Consider the following 16,963-nt stretch of genomic DNA (forward strand, 5'->3'; position numbering starts at 1 on the left):
GTTTCCTTTTTGAGCTATAATTAATATACAATTAAAATTCTTAATTAACCTATCAAACCTTAATCTTTTCTCCTCCTTCTAATTTTTCTACATTTCCTCGTTCCCAGCACTCTCTCTACTTCTCATTTCCCATCTCTTGTCCCTCCACCACCACCAACCTCCCTCCGCCCTCCAGCCTTGTCGCTTCTACCCACCGCCCCCATCCTTCCTCTTTTCCTCACCGGTTCGCTCGTCTCCACCCTCTCATTTCCTCTACTGGTTTTCCCCTCTGCGTTCCCACCTCCACCGCCCTCGTGTCGTCTCCGACCTCCAGCCTCGCCACTTCTACCCACCGCCTCTGCCCTCTCCTTTCCTCCACTGGTGTGCAGCCTCCGCGCTCCCACCTCCGCCGCTCTCGTGTCAGCTCCGACCTCCGCCCTCCAGCCTCACCGCTTCCACCCACCGCCTCCGCCCTCTCCTTTCCCCCATTACTTCCCACCTCTAAAAATTAGAGCTCATTAATATGTTGTTGTGAATCTGAGCCTTCCAGAAATTAGGGCTCGTTTCTTGACATGGCAGGGGAGGGATAGAAAGGGGCTTCAAGCGGCAGCAATAGGGGCGGCGATGTCGCTGAATTCAGTCGGCGAAATTTGCAAAAATTTCTTGAAACACTTATTGAATTTGGGGAAAATGATGGTGTAGTGAATTTCTTGAATTTCTTTGTCGCTAGTTTGAATGATGGTGTGTAGGGGTGGAAGGAGACAACGAGGACAGACAAGGCCTTGTCCAAGGAAAGGCAGCGGCGCCGACGGTGACCTCGCCGGTGGCAGCGGCAGCAGATTTTTGGAGGAACAAATGCCTCATTTATTAACTATATTTAAGATTATTAACTATAAGGTTAAACATGTGGGCCATACAACTTTTCTTCTAATATCACTTTTCTTAATACCCGTGCCGAAAAGAATTGGGCCATTAATAACGGAGCGGAGGGAATAATATTTTTTTTCAAAAGTTTGTAAAATATATTTTGATTCAATATTAGAATTAGAAAGTTATACCCATCATTTCATAAAAATGGTACTTTTAATAAAATATTTAGATGTAAATATTAAAAAATGGTACTTATTTAATAAAAATATTGTATCTTTAGATGTTACTTATTTATGCATGTATTTATTTTAAATATAATATTGGCAAGAGAAATGCATTAGCTAATTGTTTTAAATAAATTTTTGAGCCCAACTAACCCGATGGGCTACCCCGAAACCTGAACATTTTGGGTTAGGGTTGACTCGAATTTTTTTTCAATATGATTAGTCTGCAATCGAATACCCCGTAACCCGACAGGGCTAGCCTGAAACCATGTGGGTTGACTCGATTGACATCTCTAGTTGGGACATTATAAATGAGACGCCCCAAAAGAAAATTTAAGACGTTATTATTGGGACGGAGGTAGGGCTGGCAAATCGTGCATGTCGGATCGTTATCAGGTCGACCTGATATTGACACAACCTGATAAAGCCAAACCTGAACACGACCTGTTAAGAAAGTGCTCGACACGAATACGAACCCGAACACGACATGAACCCGACACGTACGATAACAATATGATTTGAATCGTGTTGACACGATACGGTAATGACACGATCTGATTAAAACCTGATTAAACACGAAACCCTAAATGCTAAAGTATAGAAATAATTAAAAATTTAAAATAAATATTTAATAAAAATAACAATATTAACTCTATCATGTGACACGAACCCGACATGAAATTATCAGGTCCTTAACGGGTCGACACGATAAGGACACGAACCTAATAAGGCTTGATATTAACCTATTAATTTCGTGCGGTTTCATATTGTGCTTTCGTATTGTGTCGAAAATTGTCAGCCCTAGATGAAGGAAGTATTTACAGATACAATTTAAATTTATCTACAATAATTAGTAATATTGTGTTAAATTCCTCACTAACTCGTATATTATGGGAAAATAATTAATATTTTAAATATAAATATAAATTTAAAATTTTTGTATAAACTCGATAAATTTTGTAAACATCAAAATATTCAATAAATAGAATTAAATTAAATTGCATTCCATATTAAATAAATTAAATTGAGGTGACCCTAGTAAAACCGAATGTACCGTACAATCGGATTGCACCCCACACTCAGACCTTAACCCGTACTCTGATCTAAGCCAGCATCCTGATTCGAACTATCTGAATGACACTATTATGAGTGCGAGTCAACCCGATTATACGGTAGATCGTATTGTACCTAAATTTTTGTGAATTAAATTTGAGCATAATACTATTTGGTTACACCAAAATAAAATATTCTTCATTTTTTTTTTTGGACTTGAGAAAATATTCTTCATCCCTAAAAGAAAATTAGGAAATATTCCCAAAACCAGCCCTCGTTAACTTTATGCAATCTCTTCTTACACAGTTACACTTGTATACAACATACAAGCATATACATACAGAGAGAGAGAGAGAGAGAGATGGCAGACAAGCCGAGCAGAGCTCTCGTATTGTACGGTGACGGGCTGGCCCGATTCCTCAGCCCGGCCCAAACTCACCTCAATTCTCTCGCTTCTCGGGCTCTCTGCGGTTTCCTCGCTCTCCCTCATTCTCCTCAATCAGGTGATCATCTTCTCTTTGTTATTAGTTCAATGATTCAATCAATTGCACTTTCACTGTGTGTATCAGTGTGTTTTTTCTCATTTATTTTATATTTGTTTTGATGATTTTAGCTTATTTGTGGTGATTGATTGGATTTAATTTCAATGAGCTGGTTGATTGGTTAAGTGTTGCCTCTGCTGTTGTAGAATGGGAATCGGGAAATTGACTGGAATTATGTATTATTTGCGTATCTGGAAGAATAATGTTAGCTTCTATCAAATTCAATTGAAATATATTGATTGCTCTTTCCTATGTTTAACTGATCATTTGAGAGAATAATATGGAGTTTGATTTGTACGAGAAAATATGTTCTTATTCGTAGTTAGACGAGTACTCTTTTTCCTCTCTCGGTGTTTTTCTCATTGAATTTTCGCGTAGTAGTTTTTAATGATATGAGCCCTGATCTCCCAGGGTTTTGATTTGGGCTTTCTTTTTTCCCGTTTTTCTATGATAAAACCATATTTCAATTTTTAGTCAGTGACAAATCTTGTCTTGGCCATGACGAGTTAAAGATTTTCCTTAAGAGAGAGGGATTCTTTGTCTTCCAACTTTGATATTGTCAAGATCTTTCAAGCTTCTGAGTTCTTCAATAAACTCGATTTTTGTGTTTTTTTGTATGTGTAGAAGTATTCTTGTCTATTGTGGGTTTTTATTTGGGTTTTTTTTTTTTTTTCTATAATAAGACCATATTTCAGTTTTTAGTCAATGAAAAATCTTGTCTTGGTCATGACGAGTTAAAGATTTTTATTAGAGAGGGATTCTTTGCCTTCCAACTTTTATATTGTCAAGATCTTTCACACTTAGAGTTCTTCAAAAAACTCGATTTTTCTGTTTTTTGTATGTGTAGAACAGTAGAAGTATTCTTGTCATTGTTTTTAGCTAGGATTTATGTGTGTGTGTGTGTGTGTGGGAGTATTGGAATCGCTCGTGGTTTTCCTGATCTCGTTTGACGTAGACATTGTTTGCATTTCAAAATATTGAGATTTATTAGGGAATTACATTGCAGAAAATGAGGATATGAGGATAGTTAGGGAGTTTGCAGAGTTGCTTGATGCGAACGAAGCATATGAAAGCTCGGTGAGATGCAATCAATGATCTAATCCAATGTATGTTGTTTGTGATGATGATCTTTTGACGAGAATGTGAAATCTGACAGCTAATGGAATCCTCTTCCAGGTCGCAACAGGAATACGTGAGAATACACCTCAAGAAAAGTGTGCATTCCCGTCTGTAGCAGAGAGGTCCGTTTGTTGAAAGAGTTTTTGTGTGCTCAATTGATCTATCTATAAACGGAACATATGTTATAGGTCGTTTCTTGATTCCGATTTCAGGTTCATGGGAATGAAGGCAGCTATAGTCACTGACAACTTAAGCGTGAAATCTTTTGGAGGTATGATGGTTGGCTTCAAAGTGTTCTCCTGGAACAAAATGTCTGAAAACGACGGTTCCAGCGCTGAGTCGTCTCATTTGGCTTCCGAGTTGCTGAAACTTCTTGGATTTCAGGAAGGGCAGATATTGGATTCGAGCATCTATGAGTTGGTTTTCGTTCATATTGGAGCCAACACGAAGATGAATGGGGTCGCGGGCGTAGATCTTGTGAACTGTTTGGTCGGCGATCTCTTACACAAGGCATCCTCTGAAAGTTATATCGGCTCTAGGCTGCACACGTCTGTTATAATGAGCTACGGGGCTACTCTAGGAGACGACGATCTACATCTCTCGATTTCAAATGCTACGAGTGAGGATGATGGTGAACTTTCGCGCCTTATCCCGCGTCAAAGCTACATGATGAAAGCCGGGAAACCTAGGGAAAATATTAGGTATTAGTTGGTAGTTGTGTGAAGTGTGTTTTTAACACGAAGGCTATGATACTGCCTAACCAACTTCTTTTTACAGGCAGCACTGTCCAATGCTACTAGCCCAGTATCAGCATGCTGTGACGCGCGTTGATGCAGCCGAATCGTTCACGTTTAGAGATTTTCTTGAGGTATTATACTCTTCAGCTCGTCTCATTCTTGTTGCAAGTATCATGAAGCATAAACCGCATCACATGTGTTATTTGGTATAGTGACTAATTGTTTGAACCTTTTAGTAATTGCACCTCAACGAATGTGAAATTACAAATTAACTAATGCCCTATAGTATTACTGTTGTTAACAATTTTACCCTATCATTTGATTTCTCGTGGCCGAGCAGTGACTCAGCACGCCACGTCGAAAATAAAAATAGAATAACATAAAATGTGACGGGCAACGTGCCGTTTTGGGAGTGTTAATTAAAAATGCCGGTAAAAATCGATGGTAAGGTAGAATTGTAAACAACATTGATAGTATAGATCATACATTGGGGTTATAATTGCGAGAAAGTTCGAAAATTCGGGTATAAGATGATATTTTCCCAGTATTAGGGGTTGCAAAATATATCCTCTTGGGGTTAGTTGCAACATAAATAGTAAGTTTCAAGGCCAAAAAGAAGCCATTTTTTTCCTAATTTATTTTATCATCTCTTTTTTTTTTTTTTGAGTTACTAGTTTATATTATCATCTTATGCATTTTCTTTGACATTTGCGTGATGTAATCTTCTCCATGGGTATTGTTCTAAAAAATTCATCTATTGATTATGCTTTTATTAAGAAGAGTTTTTGAAGAATTACGTAGTCTTTGATGATGAACTCTTCTTGCAGAACGGCGGGAACCTCGTTATACCGGTGGATCGATTCTTACACGAGGTGGCATTCAAACTATGGAAGGCCCCAAAATATGGCGCTTGAGAGCTCATCCGTTGCAGGTACGAGAACTAGATCGAATGCGATTGGAAGGGCCTTCAACGATCAAAATTTTATACCCTGTTTCATCTCGTTTACGGCTGCATCTTTTCATCTCATTTTCCTTGTTCTTCGACGTGAGTGGTCCAAAATCACTAGTTTCACGATTTCTCTAAAACAACATTTACTCAAATTGAATGTGAATAAATAGTTTAGCATTAAAACAAATTTTCAAATATATATCGAACATGAAAATATGGATAACTTTAAATAATTTAACTATTTAGATTTACAGGTGGTCTCCTGTGAAATCGGTTTTATGGTGAAATCAGCTTCACAATGATACTATTAAAGTGTTATTTGTATGTTGAAGTAGTGCCACTGTGAAGCTAGTTTCATCATAAAATCGGTTTCACAGGAGTTTTTGTGTTAGATTTATTAGGTCTATCAAACATGCACTTAATATACAACAAATTTCTTATTGTGCATATTAATGTACGCTATCACAATTTATTTGACAGAGACAATAGGTATATCTTGCTACAACATTCTTCTCATAAAATTTCAAAACTATACAGTATACACACAAAAGCAGCAGCTGGATTCTCCAGTTTTAATCTCGTATTTTATTTCATCGATGCCCATCACACATACGGTACAATATTAGTACCATCTAAATAATGTGCAATGACAAAATGAAAAACGAGACTAAAATTTATCGAGAAATATGAATCTAAGGGTCCACAGCTTCGCCGCCACAGAATGCCTCGGGCTCGAAGTTTCTGGCGGACTCATCGTTGTAAACCCCGGGAACGGCTCGTCCTCCCGGCTCCGCTGGCGGAATGACACCGCGTTTTTGGCCGTCCGAATTAACAAAGGGAACTATACACATTAGCAATGATATTCCAAGAAAAATAAGTGTGTTTTTCAATCTACCAAGTACTGGTTTCACCTGTGCAAAAAACATGGTAAATAACCAGATGAAACTACGGGAAAAAATGAGAATTCATTATTGATCATTTTGTAAAGAAAAAATTTTAAAAATTATAAATGCAATTTATTACTCATTTCGTCCTATTTTAATAGTCTCACTTCTTTTGGGCATGAAGACTAAGAAATTTACTTTTTAGTTGAAAAGTGGCGTGGTCCGGTTCAATTAAATACATAATCTTTACTTAAAATGAAAAACGAGTTTATTCTAATGGGACGTCTCAAAAAAGAAGATGAATCTATTAGAGTGGGACGGAGGGAGTATAACCTAAAAGATTTTAGCAAGAAAATGAGGAATTTCTTCTTTTTTCATTTTATCTTTTTTTTTGGTGGTTTATGAGTGTGTGTTGAGGCTTACAGAAAATGAGCCAAGGAGGCGATCACGAGCCAAAACTTCAGCAGTTTTCACCCATATCTGTAAACAAAAGCAGTTCAATCAAAAATTATATTGTTGCATAAAGAAAATTATTTTATGATAATATTGTGTATGGTTAATCGTCGAATATATCACCATTTTTTTTCGACCCATTTTTTATTAAATAGATTTCCTAACAAGAATTTTGAGGAAATAATGAAATGATGATATAAGTGCACCTCCCAAATAAGAATCCAAATAACTATTCAAGTAAATGAAACTAGAAGTCACACTTGACATATCAGAGAATTTGTTTCTCATTTCTCAATATGATTAAATGACTTCATATCCAAATCATGAACTATAATTTTAATTTTAAGGGGGAGTTTACTTTTTATGATTGATGAGATACTTAAATGCATAATTGAGTGTTTTATCATCATTATTGAATTTCTTCAGTTAGACGTGAATCAAACAAAATTATACTCACTCCGTCTCATTACAAATGTCTCACTTTTCATAATGGGATATTGGGATGTCCCATTACAAATATTTCATTTCTTTTTTGGAAATATATTTTATCTACTTACTACACACTACACATTTCTTAATCTTCGTGTCCAAAAGTAATGAGACATTTGTAATGAAAATGCGGGAGTAATAAATATTAAAATATCTCAAAATTGTAATGTATTTTAATATAATAAATTAGCTTATAATAATTTTTATCTATCTAAACTCATTGTATTCAAGTTTTTTCACATTATGGGAAAAGAATAAATAAATAGAGATACCTGGCCATCATACCATCCTGTCTCCTCATCTGCCACGCAACAAAATAAAATCAGACAATCATGAATATTAAAATCACAAAACAAAAAAAAAATTAAAAAACTAATTAATTTTGAGAAATAGAATTAAAACCAGACATTCAACAGTAGCACTGAGCAGCCTGTTGCCGACATAGGCCCAGCCCAAATACATCCTAACCACAGCAACGATCACAACAAAAAGCCCGCTTGCAACGCAGCCCATGATGAGCTTAACGGGCTCGGATTTGGGCCCGATGGATCCGAACCAGGAAATGGGCAGGCCCACGAAGACCGCGAAGCAGGCGCCCACCGCCAGCAGCCGGGAGGAGTACTCGACGACGTCGCTTGACGCCCACGAGAAAGGGAAGGAGTTGGAGAGAGAGTGGAACTCGTTGATTGGCTGCTGCTCCGGTGGGACCGGGCACTCTGGGGTGTTGTTGTCATAATTGAAAGATGAGAGGGGTATTTTGGGGAATTTGATGAGGTGGTGGTGGTGGTGGTGGGTGGAGGGGAAGGTGAGAGGCGGTGAGGAGAGTGGTTTTAGAGAGAGAAAGGAGGTGGTGGCCATTCTCTCTCTATATGCAAGTTTTTTGTTTATTTATTTATTTGGGATTTTTTTTTATTGGGTTTGGTTTTGGATAATTTGATTAGTTGAGGTTGGGAGAGAAGTTTTTTGTTGCGTATGGAAAGAAATATGATGTGGTGAACAAGAAAAGAAGAGGGAGAATGAAAAACAAGGTGACAAATATATTTTGGAGTGTTCAAAACTTTTCAAATGAATGTTGCCCTCGCCAAATTCAAACTTTTATAAGATAAATTAAGTATAGTTTTGTCATAATTTCTAGTAAAAGAAAATTAAGAATGCTTTTATTGTATATAGAAGTTGATTATCTTAAAAATTATACTAATATTTTGTGATAATAATGCATTGAATTTTTTTTTGGCAAGTTAAATCAAATTAAAATAAACGCACGACGGGTGTAACTCAAAAATAAGCTAAATAATTCAGGGAAATAATGCATTGAACGTATAAAGTTGATATATTCATAATAAAATTTAATGCATTAAGAAAAATTGATTTTTTTGCAATTAATTAGATTTGAAACTGTTAGAACTCGCAAATACTTCTTTTTTAATTTTTCAATTTGTTTTTTGAATTCCTTAAAAATGGGTTTAAAAAAAGAAGGACGTTTTCGGGGCGGACCAAAAGGAAGTTCTGCTTCCATTCCCCAAATTGTTAAAAAACAAAAATCATCTTTTTCTTTTTTCTTTTTCATTAGATCTTTCTGCGAGGATCGTAGTTTGGATTTGCGCCATCGACTCACGTAATCATTACGATTCTCATTTGAACTATTTCCCATTGAAAATGGTAAATTGAGTTATTTAGGCCATAGAGGACAAACATAAAATTCACCAAGTTGTCAATTGAAATAAAAATCAAAAGCTGTAGAGTGATGTTGAATTTAAATGATAGAATAGCAAATCCAGAAATCCTCTTTTAACAATCTTTATTTATCCCCCTAAACAAAAAAAGAAGTCTTTATTTATCTGTTGCTTGAATATGTGTCTATATCAACACATAACATATATGCACATGTCAATGAAGCCTAGTTCAAGTGGCAAAGCTAAGTCACTCGAAGACTCTTAATTATAAGAGATTTTGAGTTCAACCACTCATGCGTGCAAATAATTTTCTTACTTTTGTGTGAATAATATTCCCACTTTTGTATGAGTGTAGAGGTCCCACCTCTTGTAATTCTAAAAAAAACATATATGCACAACGCAACATCATATTTATACTCCATTTTATTGTATCAACAAAAATGATATCCATCTTAGGAACAATAACAAAATAAATAACACATCACTTCATATTAAACGAACACCACAAATTCTTGAATCACTGGTAAAATTTAGTGGTTATGTTAAGTTTCAATATAAACTCCCAGAAATTTTCTTTCTTCCACCGCAGGTAGAAATGCACAAATTAAAATAAAATCTGTTTCACTTTCCCTTTAAGCTCTTTGTCAAAGTACAAACTGCAGAGACCCTTTTTACTTACATTTGCTATATCGACGATCTCGACAGACTCCAAAATTCCCTTTTTCCTTTTTTTTCTTTATTTAAGACATTCTCACAAATAGATTATGATAACTACATTGTTTTCAACCCTAAAATTATGAAGAGAGAAAAAGCCCTTATCATTTTCTCACTCATGTTTTTAGGACTAGACAAATTTTAAGGACCAAGCTTTGCCTATAACAGAAACTTACCAAAGTTCTTCCCCAACTGCACACTTTGTGCCAACTTTGAAGTTGAGGATATATTCCGAATCGGCTGCGTTCAGTTCCCACTTTGAATGAACCAACACTTCCCAATTCAGTAAATTTCCTGCATAGGCCTTGGTCCAGACGAATTCTTGAATTGTCCGCTCAAACTGGCTCTTCGAGTCCAGAGACGAGCTCTCAGCTACTGCTACAAACGGTGTTATTCCTGATATTTACAGCTCTCGGTTCTACGCACACTGAGGCGCTGCAGACACTTGAGGCGGGTGATAATCTGTGCAAAAGAAGGGCGTGCCTGTGGATTTCTGCATGAGATGGAGCCTCCAAGTCAATTTCCCATAAATGATCAAAGGGTAGTAATAGACTAAGTCGTGAACTTACCTATTCCAACAGTCACTTATTATCTCAGCAACCAGGGGATCAACCGTGGGCGGGATGTCAAGGTGCCTGCCCTGGAATCCAACGGCTCCAACCACCTGCATTGAGTTCATCTCTGTCCATGGCACGCGCAGAGTTGCCAGCTCCCACAGTATGACTCCAAAACTATATACATCAGATCTGTCGATTCAAAGAAATTGACCTTTATCAGTGAGATTCAAAACATGACATCAGTTGCTCAAAGATACAGGGAGACCATTACTCACTTCTCATTGGATGGTTCATTTCTCAGAACCTCTGGAGCCATCCATTCTGCCTGCACATCCCGAAAATTACAAATAAATATTCAGCATCAATTCAAATGTTTTTCAGCACTTTTCTTTTTCATTTAATCTTCTCATGTGCAACCCCCAGCCCCTAAAGGAATATCTTATCTTGCACAGGGAAATGTACATATTGATGATAATAAAATTGGCTTCACAGGCATTACCGTTCCAGCTGCAGACTTTGAAGATAGGAAAGTGTGGTGCTGCAGACGAGACATACCAAAATCACACACCTGACAGGTTGTGGTGGATAGCAAATGTTAAGAGAGAGAAGGGAAAATTCAATTTCAAAATATATGGAGTTGTATTAAACGTAAACCGAACCTTGACAGCCCAATTTTTATCAACAAGGAGATTTGGGGTCTTCAGATCTCGATGCACAATGATAGGATGGCTAGTATGCAAGTAATTCATTCCCTTGGCCTGCAAAGGATGTGCACGTTAGCAATGTCAAGAACCCTCTTAACAGGTGTAAATACAAATATAACTTATCGACCCATACCACATCAAGGGCCATTTTTATCCTCCTTTTTTCGTCTATTTGGATATTTGGTCGGTGCAGCAGCTTATATAAACTACCCCTGCATGTAAATAGGGTTTATATAATTGTTAGGTTCATCTCAGCACTGAAAAAGAAGGGACTGACTTGACATATTCAAACAAAGATCAATGTTTATGAGATACAAAAAATGCTAAGAGTCTAAAACCATCAGATAGTGGCCCATGAGCTTTAGTGGATAATTGAGTTAAAAAGAAAAACCTTGGAAGGAATTCAGTCAATATGGACATATGAGGGGGGCGTGTCACAGCTCCCATGAAAAGGACAACATTTGGATGTCTCAACCTTAACATGATCTCAATCTGCATTAGGCAATTGAGAGGATTTAAACACCAAAAACGAAGAGAAGCAGGAGATCTTCCAAGCACATACACATGCAACAAAATCTTCCAAAGGGAGCCTACCTCGCATTTGAATTGTGCAAGTGCATCTCCTGAGATATCCTGTTTCATAAACTTCTTCACTGCAACTTCCTGTCATTAAACCACAATAGCAATGTAAATCTACTGCAGACTAGAAATCTGGTACCACACTACCTAGGACAGTGAGATGGTAGACAAGAAACACAAACCTCAAAATCAAAAACAGCAAATCTCAATGTGCTATACACCCCACCCAAAAAATAACAACAAAAACACACACCACAACCAGGAAAAGAAAAGAAAATAAAATAAAAGAAAAGAAAAGAAAAGAAAAGAAAAGAAAAGAAAAGGAAAAGAACCCCCATTAGTAATATTCTAGTTAGCACGTGCATTAACCCCATATCAGATCACTAGCAGTATTAACCTACCGTGCCATTCCATTCTGCTCGGTATACCTCACCGTATGAACCTGCAAAAGGAACAAGAAAAATTAGAACAGTCAGTTTGAGAAGACTGCAGTTAAGCATATATCATAACATCTCAACAGAAATTCTTAGCACACAACAAAAGACATTTAGCATCATGTATATTTCCATTTATGTAAAGATAGTGGACTCAAAGGGGCACATGAATGACGGATAATATTTTACTCAAATGCAGGGACGAAGCTAATGTTTCCAATCAAATGTGAATTTAGTGGGAGCACACACACCCTACAGGAACAATGCTCTATTTTCATAAATTTTCACAAGGAAAAATGAAATATACAGCTAAAATCTTACCTATACCAATACGTTCACCAATCTGAAGATCCTCCCATAAAATTTCGGCAACTCCATTCAGAACAGGATCAATTTGCACATTATTTCCAGAAGCGTCAACATCTCTACCAAAACCAGCCTCGACAGTTGAGATCACCTCATCATTCCTATCATCCATAGGCAAGTTTTGCTCCCAGGGATTATCAAGAGATGACTTATGTCCTGCTGAACCTAGTTTAAACATGTCTGCTCTCAATCCTTCGGCTGAATGCTTTCTGCCGCTGTCACAAGATATGTTCAACAACTGCTGTCCAGTAGGGGGTGGTATAAGTGAGTGCTCATTTACAGAACATTGTATTGCATGACACTGGTCATCCACCCTGTCCCTGATCACCAGTTCATTTCGTTCCAGTACCTGACCTTCTCTAGAATTATTCCTGGTTGAAGATACCTGATCTTCTCTAGAACTGCCCTTGGGTGGAAGATAAAGATCTTTAACATTATGCTCCAAATGCTCTGTCAAGATTATTCCTGCAGATCTCCTGCCTCTTACATTTGAGTGGACGGAGACCACAGATGGTCCTGCACTTGAAGTACTAGGTTTGGGTCTTTCATTCATACCAGGTGGAATTGATTTATTTAAAGCCCCTTGGTCAGACACTGTACTTTTCAGACTCCCTGGAGAAGTACCAATACTCCTTGCATCTAATTCAAAATTTTGATGATGGGCACTAGGTATCTCGGTAGGAATGAGTGTGCCAGGAGCTCCCATTAGATCAATGATGTATTCACTGCATCAATAGGGAAACAGAAAATCAACTAATCAACTAATGCTATTCACAGTAATCAAAGACCTAGATCTCAAGCACTATTTTAATACACGCAACATGCTTGGACAAAAAGAACAACAAGAAGCATCCGCCAAGATCAACAAGAAATTTATTTTACAACAAGACGATTGTATCTGATGAAGAAAGGAGAGGACAGTACTGCATATTCAGCATAGCAATACGAATCCAATTTGAAGAACCTAATTCAGACTCAGCAAGAAATTCTGGACACAAGGAAAAGCTATCTGCAAATGCATATAACACACCAACATTTCTAAGCAGACATAGGGCTCACAGTTACAGTCATCACTGCAACCGATTCAATCTCATTCCAGACCCAACCCATGTACTACCTCAAGGAATTATATACAATCAGATTGGACAACTATTACTAATATCTGTTAGCAAAGGGAAGCTTGATTTGAAGTCCTCAATGGTTGAATGGGTTCAACATTGTGTGTGTGTGTTGGTGGGTGAGGGGGGATGGAAATCAAATTTAAGTCATGGGGTGTGGGTAGTAGGTGAGAGGAGGGTGCTCATTAACTTATTTTAATTACAGACCTCAACAACCAAGCAGCATCACTAAGAATGCTTCCCCTCATATTCCCTAGTTCTTTTACTCCTTAAATAACAATTGAAACAAGTGAAAATTTCAGAACTAGCGTAGAAGCAAATCGATTACCTTCCATCCTCTAATTTTATCAAGTTCACAGCTCCTTCATCAGTACCAGTATAGTAACTGCCTTTGACTAGCTTGCATGGAAGGTTGACCTTATCAGCAAGGACCTAGAAAAACTATCACAGTTATGGTTCTTCCTTATGCAGTGTGGTCCAAACATACATTTAAACAATGTTATCACATTCTAAAAAAATGCTTAATTAACATGACCGCACCAAACAAGCATAAATGATCAGGGGGAGATCTTGCTACCTTAAAGAGTAAGGCCCTTTGGCGGGAATGGCCAACATCAAGGGAGCCAAGGGGAAGGATGACCGAATTCAAATAGACTCGTAACTCATGATTCCTTGCCCTCCACCTTCTGAACATTTCTTCAACGTCACTGACAGGACCTCCCATTCTTTCAACAATAAGGTCAGCAATTTTTTGAATTAGAAAACTTGTACTCAAGGTCTTGTCAAGAGCATGGGATTCAACGGACATATAATACACTCTTTCTTCAAGTTTCCGGAGTTCAACATCATCTGCACGGTTGACTAAAACCACCTCACACCCCATATCTTCCAAAGGAGAAATTGCCTTAAGTTCCATCAATGATGGCATTTTCTTTGGGACCGCCAGAGTTGAATCTATTCCACAAACATCATAGAACCCATCTATAACCTTTTCGTCGTAATTTACAACATTACAACTCTGCATCACATAAAACAAATATCTAATGAATCATCAAATGTACTAAAAGATAAAAAGGGAACTACATAGAAAAACTAAAAAAATAAACTGCAAGCACTTTTTAGCCTACACTTTTCAGTGATTATTTTTTGTTGCATAAATTCATCAACAGATCAAAGGAACACAATTCAGCCACATCAACAGCACACATTATAAAATAAAATTTTCACAGGAAAGTTCATCGTGATGCATTGTCTGCCAAGAGTCTAACTTACCACGACTTAGTTCTTTATCGAGCAATAACACAAAACACCATCTATTTTGTGATGTCTTTTATTTTATTTTATTTATTCACATCACGTATAGTAACAATGTCGAAATTGATACACATGGTAGAAACCAGTTGATCCAAAATGGCATTATGTGGAAATGATCATCCACGAACCCTGTTCATGGAAATTTGCTGACTATCCAAATCTCCCAACATAACACGGCCAAACAAGTAAGAAAAGGCCAAACAAATATTTCTTACAAATCCATAGTCATGCGAAAGAAATTACCGGGTAACTAAGTCACAACCTAAAGAAATCATTGCATAGCAGCTCTCCCCACCACAAATATCATAATTTCACAATGGAAATTCGAGAATTTCAATCAACCGACACAGGCAATACAATTCAATATGGGGGCGAAAAAAGAAAACAAATTCTAGCAAAACGATGTACCCAAAATCGAAGAGACATGAATTCCGAGAGGTTCTGAGAAGGCGCGCAGCCGAGGCTAATCTGCTTAGCGACGTTGATTTGAGCGGTTTCCGGGTCAACGCAATTCTGACCCGGATCAGAAACGCTTATGGCCAGCGCCAATTGCATCTGAAACTCCTCCTCGAAGAAACTGAAATTGCTATTGCTCGAATGGCCGCCCGAAGACGACGACGACGCCGTCGGCGGCGCATCGGACAACGGCGATGTGGAAGTCAATTGCTGCGACGGCGCCGTTTGAGATGGGGGAACCAGCGCAGGCGGCCGCCCGTGTTGGTGGTGATCGCCGATGTGAAGCTTCCGCAAAAAGTGTTTCACCTTGGACATTTTCGTCGCCTCTCATCGATCGGGGACAAGAAATCTGATAATTTACGGGAATATACACTAGAATCAAGATAAATTACGGTGTCGATTCGACGATTTCGATCCGATTGATCGAATTTATGGTTAGGGTTTGCGATTGGAGAGGGTGATTTTTGGGGGGGTTAGAACTCAAAATGCGCAGCGGTGGGTGGAGAATAAGGAGAGATGAGTATTAAACTACGCACTGTGCGAGTCTTCATTGTCAAGCTAACAAATAGCCAGTTGGGAATAAATTAACTAACAACTAACTATTTTATTATTTTTAATTCGTGTTAGTTATGTGAAAATTTTATGTGCCAAAATTGAGAATTTGGATATTATTTGAAGCATTACAGCGTCGACAAATTTCTATGTTTGCTTTTCTAGCGACATTTTATTAAGTGTTTATAATAACTTCACTTTCTAATGTGCAATATGAGTTTCCAATTTCCATACTTGTTTAACAAGTGAATCAATTATACTATTACATTAGTCTTGTAGTAATTAAATATAGTGTTTTGTTTTTCTTAGTTGCTCTCTATAGGTTGTGATTTTTAAGCGATTTTACAGTTTAAAAAATTGAACTCTTAGAGCATCTCCAGCGCGGTAGCTGGAGTGCAGGATTGAGTCGGAGGAGGGCATGCTGGGCTGGGCACGACCCGGGCATCATCCATGGTGTCAGGCACGGATGAGGAAAATGGTGAGCAAGTGTCACATACGCGCTAGAAATGCACAGTAGCTATTCGTTGACTTGCAAATAAAGGTGCAGTTCACTAGTATGACGAATATTTGCGAATTGCAGAGTCTACCTCGTTGGAGTACTTGAGCAGATTCTGTTGAGTCATTGTTCAACTCTTTGGCGCCTAATACTTGAGGAGGCCAACGTCCGCCAACTGCCAAAAGCTTCTTGCACTGCACGAGGATAAACACGAGTTCCCGGGGATGCTAGGGAGTTTGGGTTGCCTGCACTGGGCGTGGAAGAATTGTCCGACCGTGTGGCAAGGAGCATATACTCGTGGTGATCAGGGGGAGCCGACCATCATCGTCGAAGTTGTCTCATCCCAAGATTTATGGATCTGACACGTTTTTTTTTTTTTTTTGGACTTCTAGTTCAAACCACGACATCAATGTGCTTAACACATCGACTTTGTTTAACGATCGACTGGAAGAAAGGGCTCATCCGATCACATTTCAAGTCAACAACTCTTACTACACGAATGGGTACTACTTGATCGACGGCATCTATCTTGATTTGCCCGCTTTCATGAAGAGTCCAATATTTTCGACGGACGAGAAGAGTAAGCGATTCAAGTGTATGGAGGAAGCAGCTCGCAAGGACATTTAACGAGTCTTCGGCGTGCTTCAAGCTCGTTGGGCAATCATAAAAGGACCAACACGTCTTTGGAAGAATGAGAAGTT

At 38.0% G+C, this 16,963-nt stretch overlaps 3 protein-coding genes across 5 annotated transcripts; 1 reads left to right on the forward strand and 2 right to left on the reverse strand.

The window, feature by feature from the left end:
- Window positions 1-2,346: 2,346 nt before the first annotated feature.
- LOC130994913 (uncharacterized) lies at window positions 2,347-5,660 on the forward strand. 2 transcript variants are annotated; one of them, XM_057920047.1, is made up of 6 exons: window positions 2,347-2,629; window positions 3,660-3,745; window positions 3,845-3,909; window positions 4,000-4,488; window positions 4,565-4,655; window positions 5,352-5,660. In XM_057920047.1, the coding sequence occupies exons 1-6, from the start codon at window positions 2,488-2,490 to the stop codon at window positions 5,436-5,438; spliced, it is 960 nt and encodes a 319-aa protein (XP_057776030.1). In that variant the 5' UTR covers window positions 2,347-2,487; the 3' UTR covers window positions 5,439-5,660. The 2 variants fall into 2 exon arrangements, with proteins under 2 accessions (XP_057776030.1, XP_057776031.1); XM_057920048.1 differs by having other exon boundaries at window positions 3,675-3,745.
- A 231-nt stretch (window positions 5,661-5,891) lies between these two features.
- LOC130994933 (uncharacterized protein ycf36-like) lies at window positions 5,892-8,365 on the reverse strand. 2 transcript variants are annotated; one of them, XM_057920109.1, is made up of 4 exons: window positions 7,707-8,365; window positions 7,572-7,600; window positions 6,781-6,837; window positions 5,892-6,384 (listed from the first exon to the last, which is right to left on the reverse strand). In XM_057920109.1, exons 1-4 carry the CDS (start codon window positions 8,155-8,157, stop codon window positions 6,166-6,168), a joined length of 756 nt encoding a protein of 251 aa, XP_057776092.1. In that variant the 5' UTR covers window positions 8,158-8,365; the 3' UTR covers window positions 5,892-6,165. The 2 variants fall into 2 exon arrangements, with proteins under 2 accessions (XP_057776092.1, XP_057776093.1); XM_057920110.1 differs by having other exon boundaries at window positions 5,892-6,314; window positions 7,707-8,361.
- Window positions 8,366-9,576: 1,211 nt separating this feature from the next.
- Window positions 9,577-15,764, reverse strand: LOC130994816 (serine/threonine-protein kinase EDR1-like). Its single transcript, XM_057919886.1, has 13 exons — window positions 15,167-15,764; window positions 14,022-14,462; window positions 13,773-13,876; window positions 12,282-13,051; window positions 11,928-11,968; window positions 11,542-11,610; window positions 11,339-11,439; window positions 11,081-11,159; window positions 10,903-11,001; window positions 10,743-10,811; window positions 10,519-10,568; window positions 10,256-10,432; window positions 9,577-10,179 (listed from the first exon to the last, which is right to left on the reverse strand). Exons 1-13 carry the CDS (start codon window positions 15,527-15,529, stop codon window positions 10,077-10,079), a joined length of 2,466 nt encoding a protein of 821 aa, XP_057775869.1. The 5' UTR covers window positions 15,530-15,764; the 3' UTR covers window positions 9,577-10,076.
- Window positions 15,765-16,963: the final 1,199 nt, after the last annotated feature.

This window comes from Salvia miltiorrhiza, chromosome 7, assembly GCF_028751815.1.
Source record: "Salvia miltiorrhiza cultivar Shanhuang (shh) chromosome 7, IMPLAD_Smil_shh, whole genome shotgun sequence".
NCBI classification, from domain to species: domain Eukaryota; kingdom Viridiplantae; phylum Streptophyta; class Magnoliopsida; order Lamiales; family Lamiaceae; genus Salvia; species Salvia miltiorrhiza.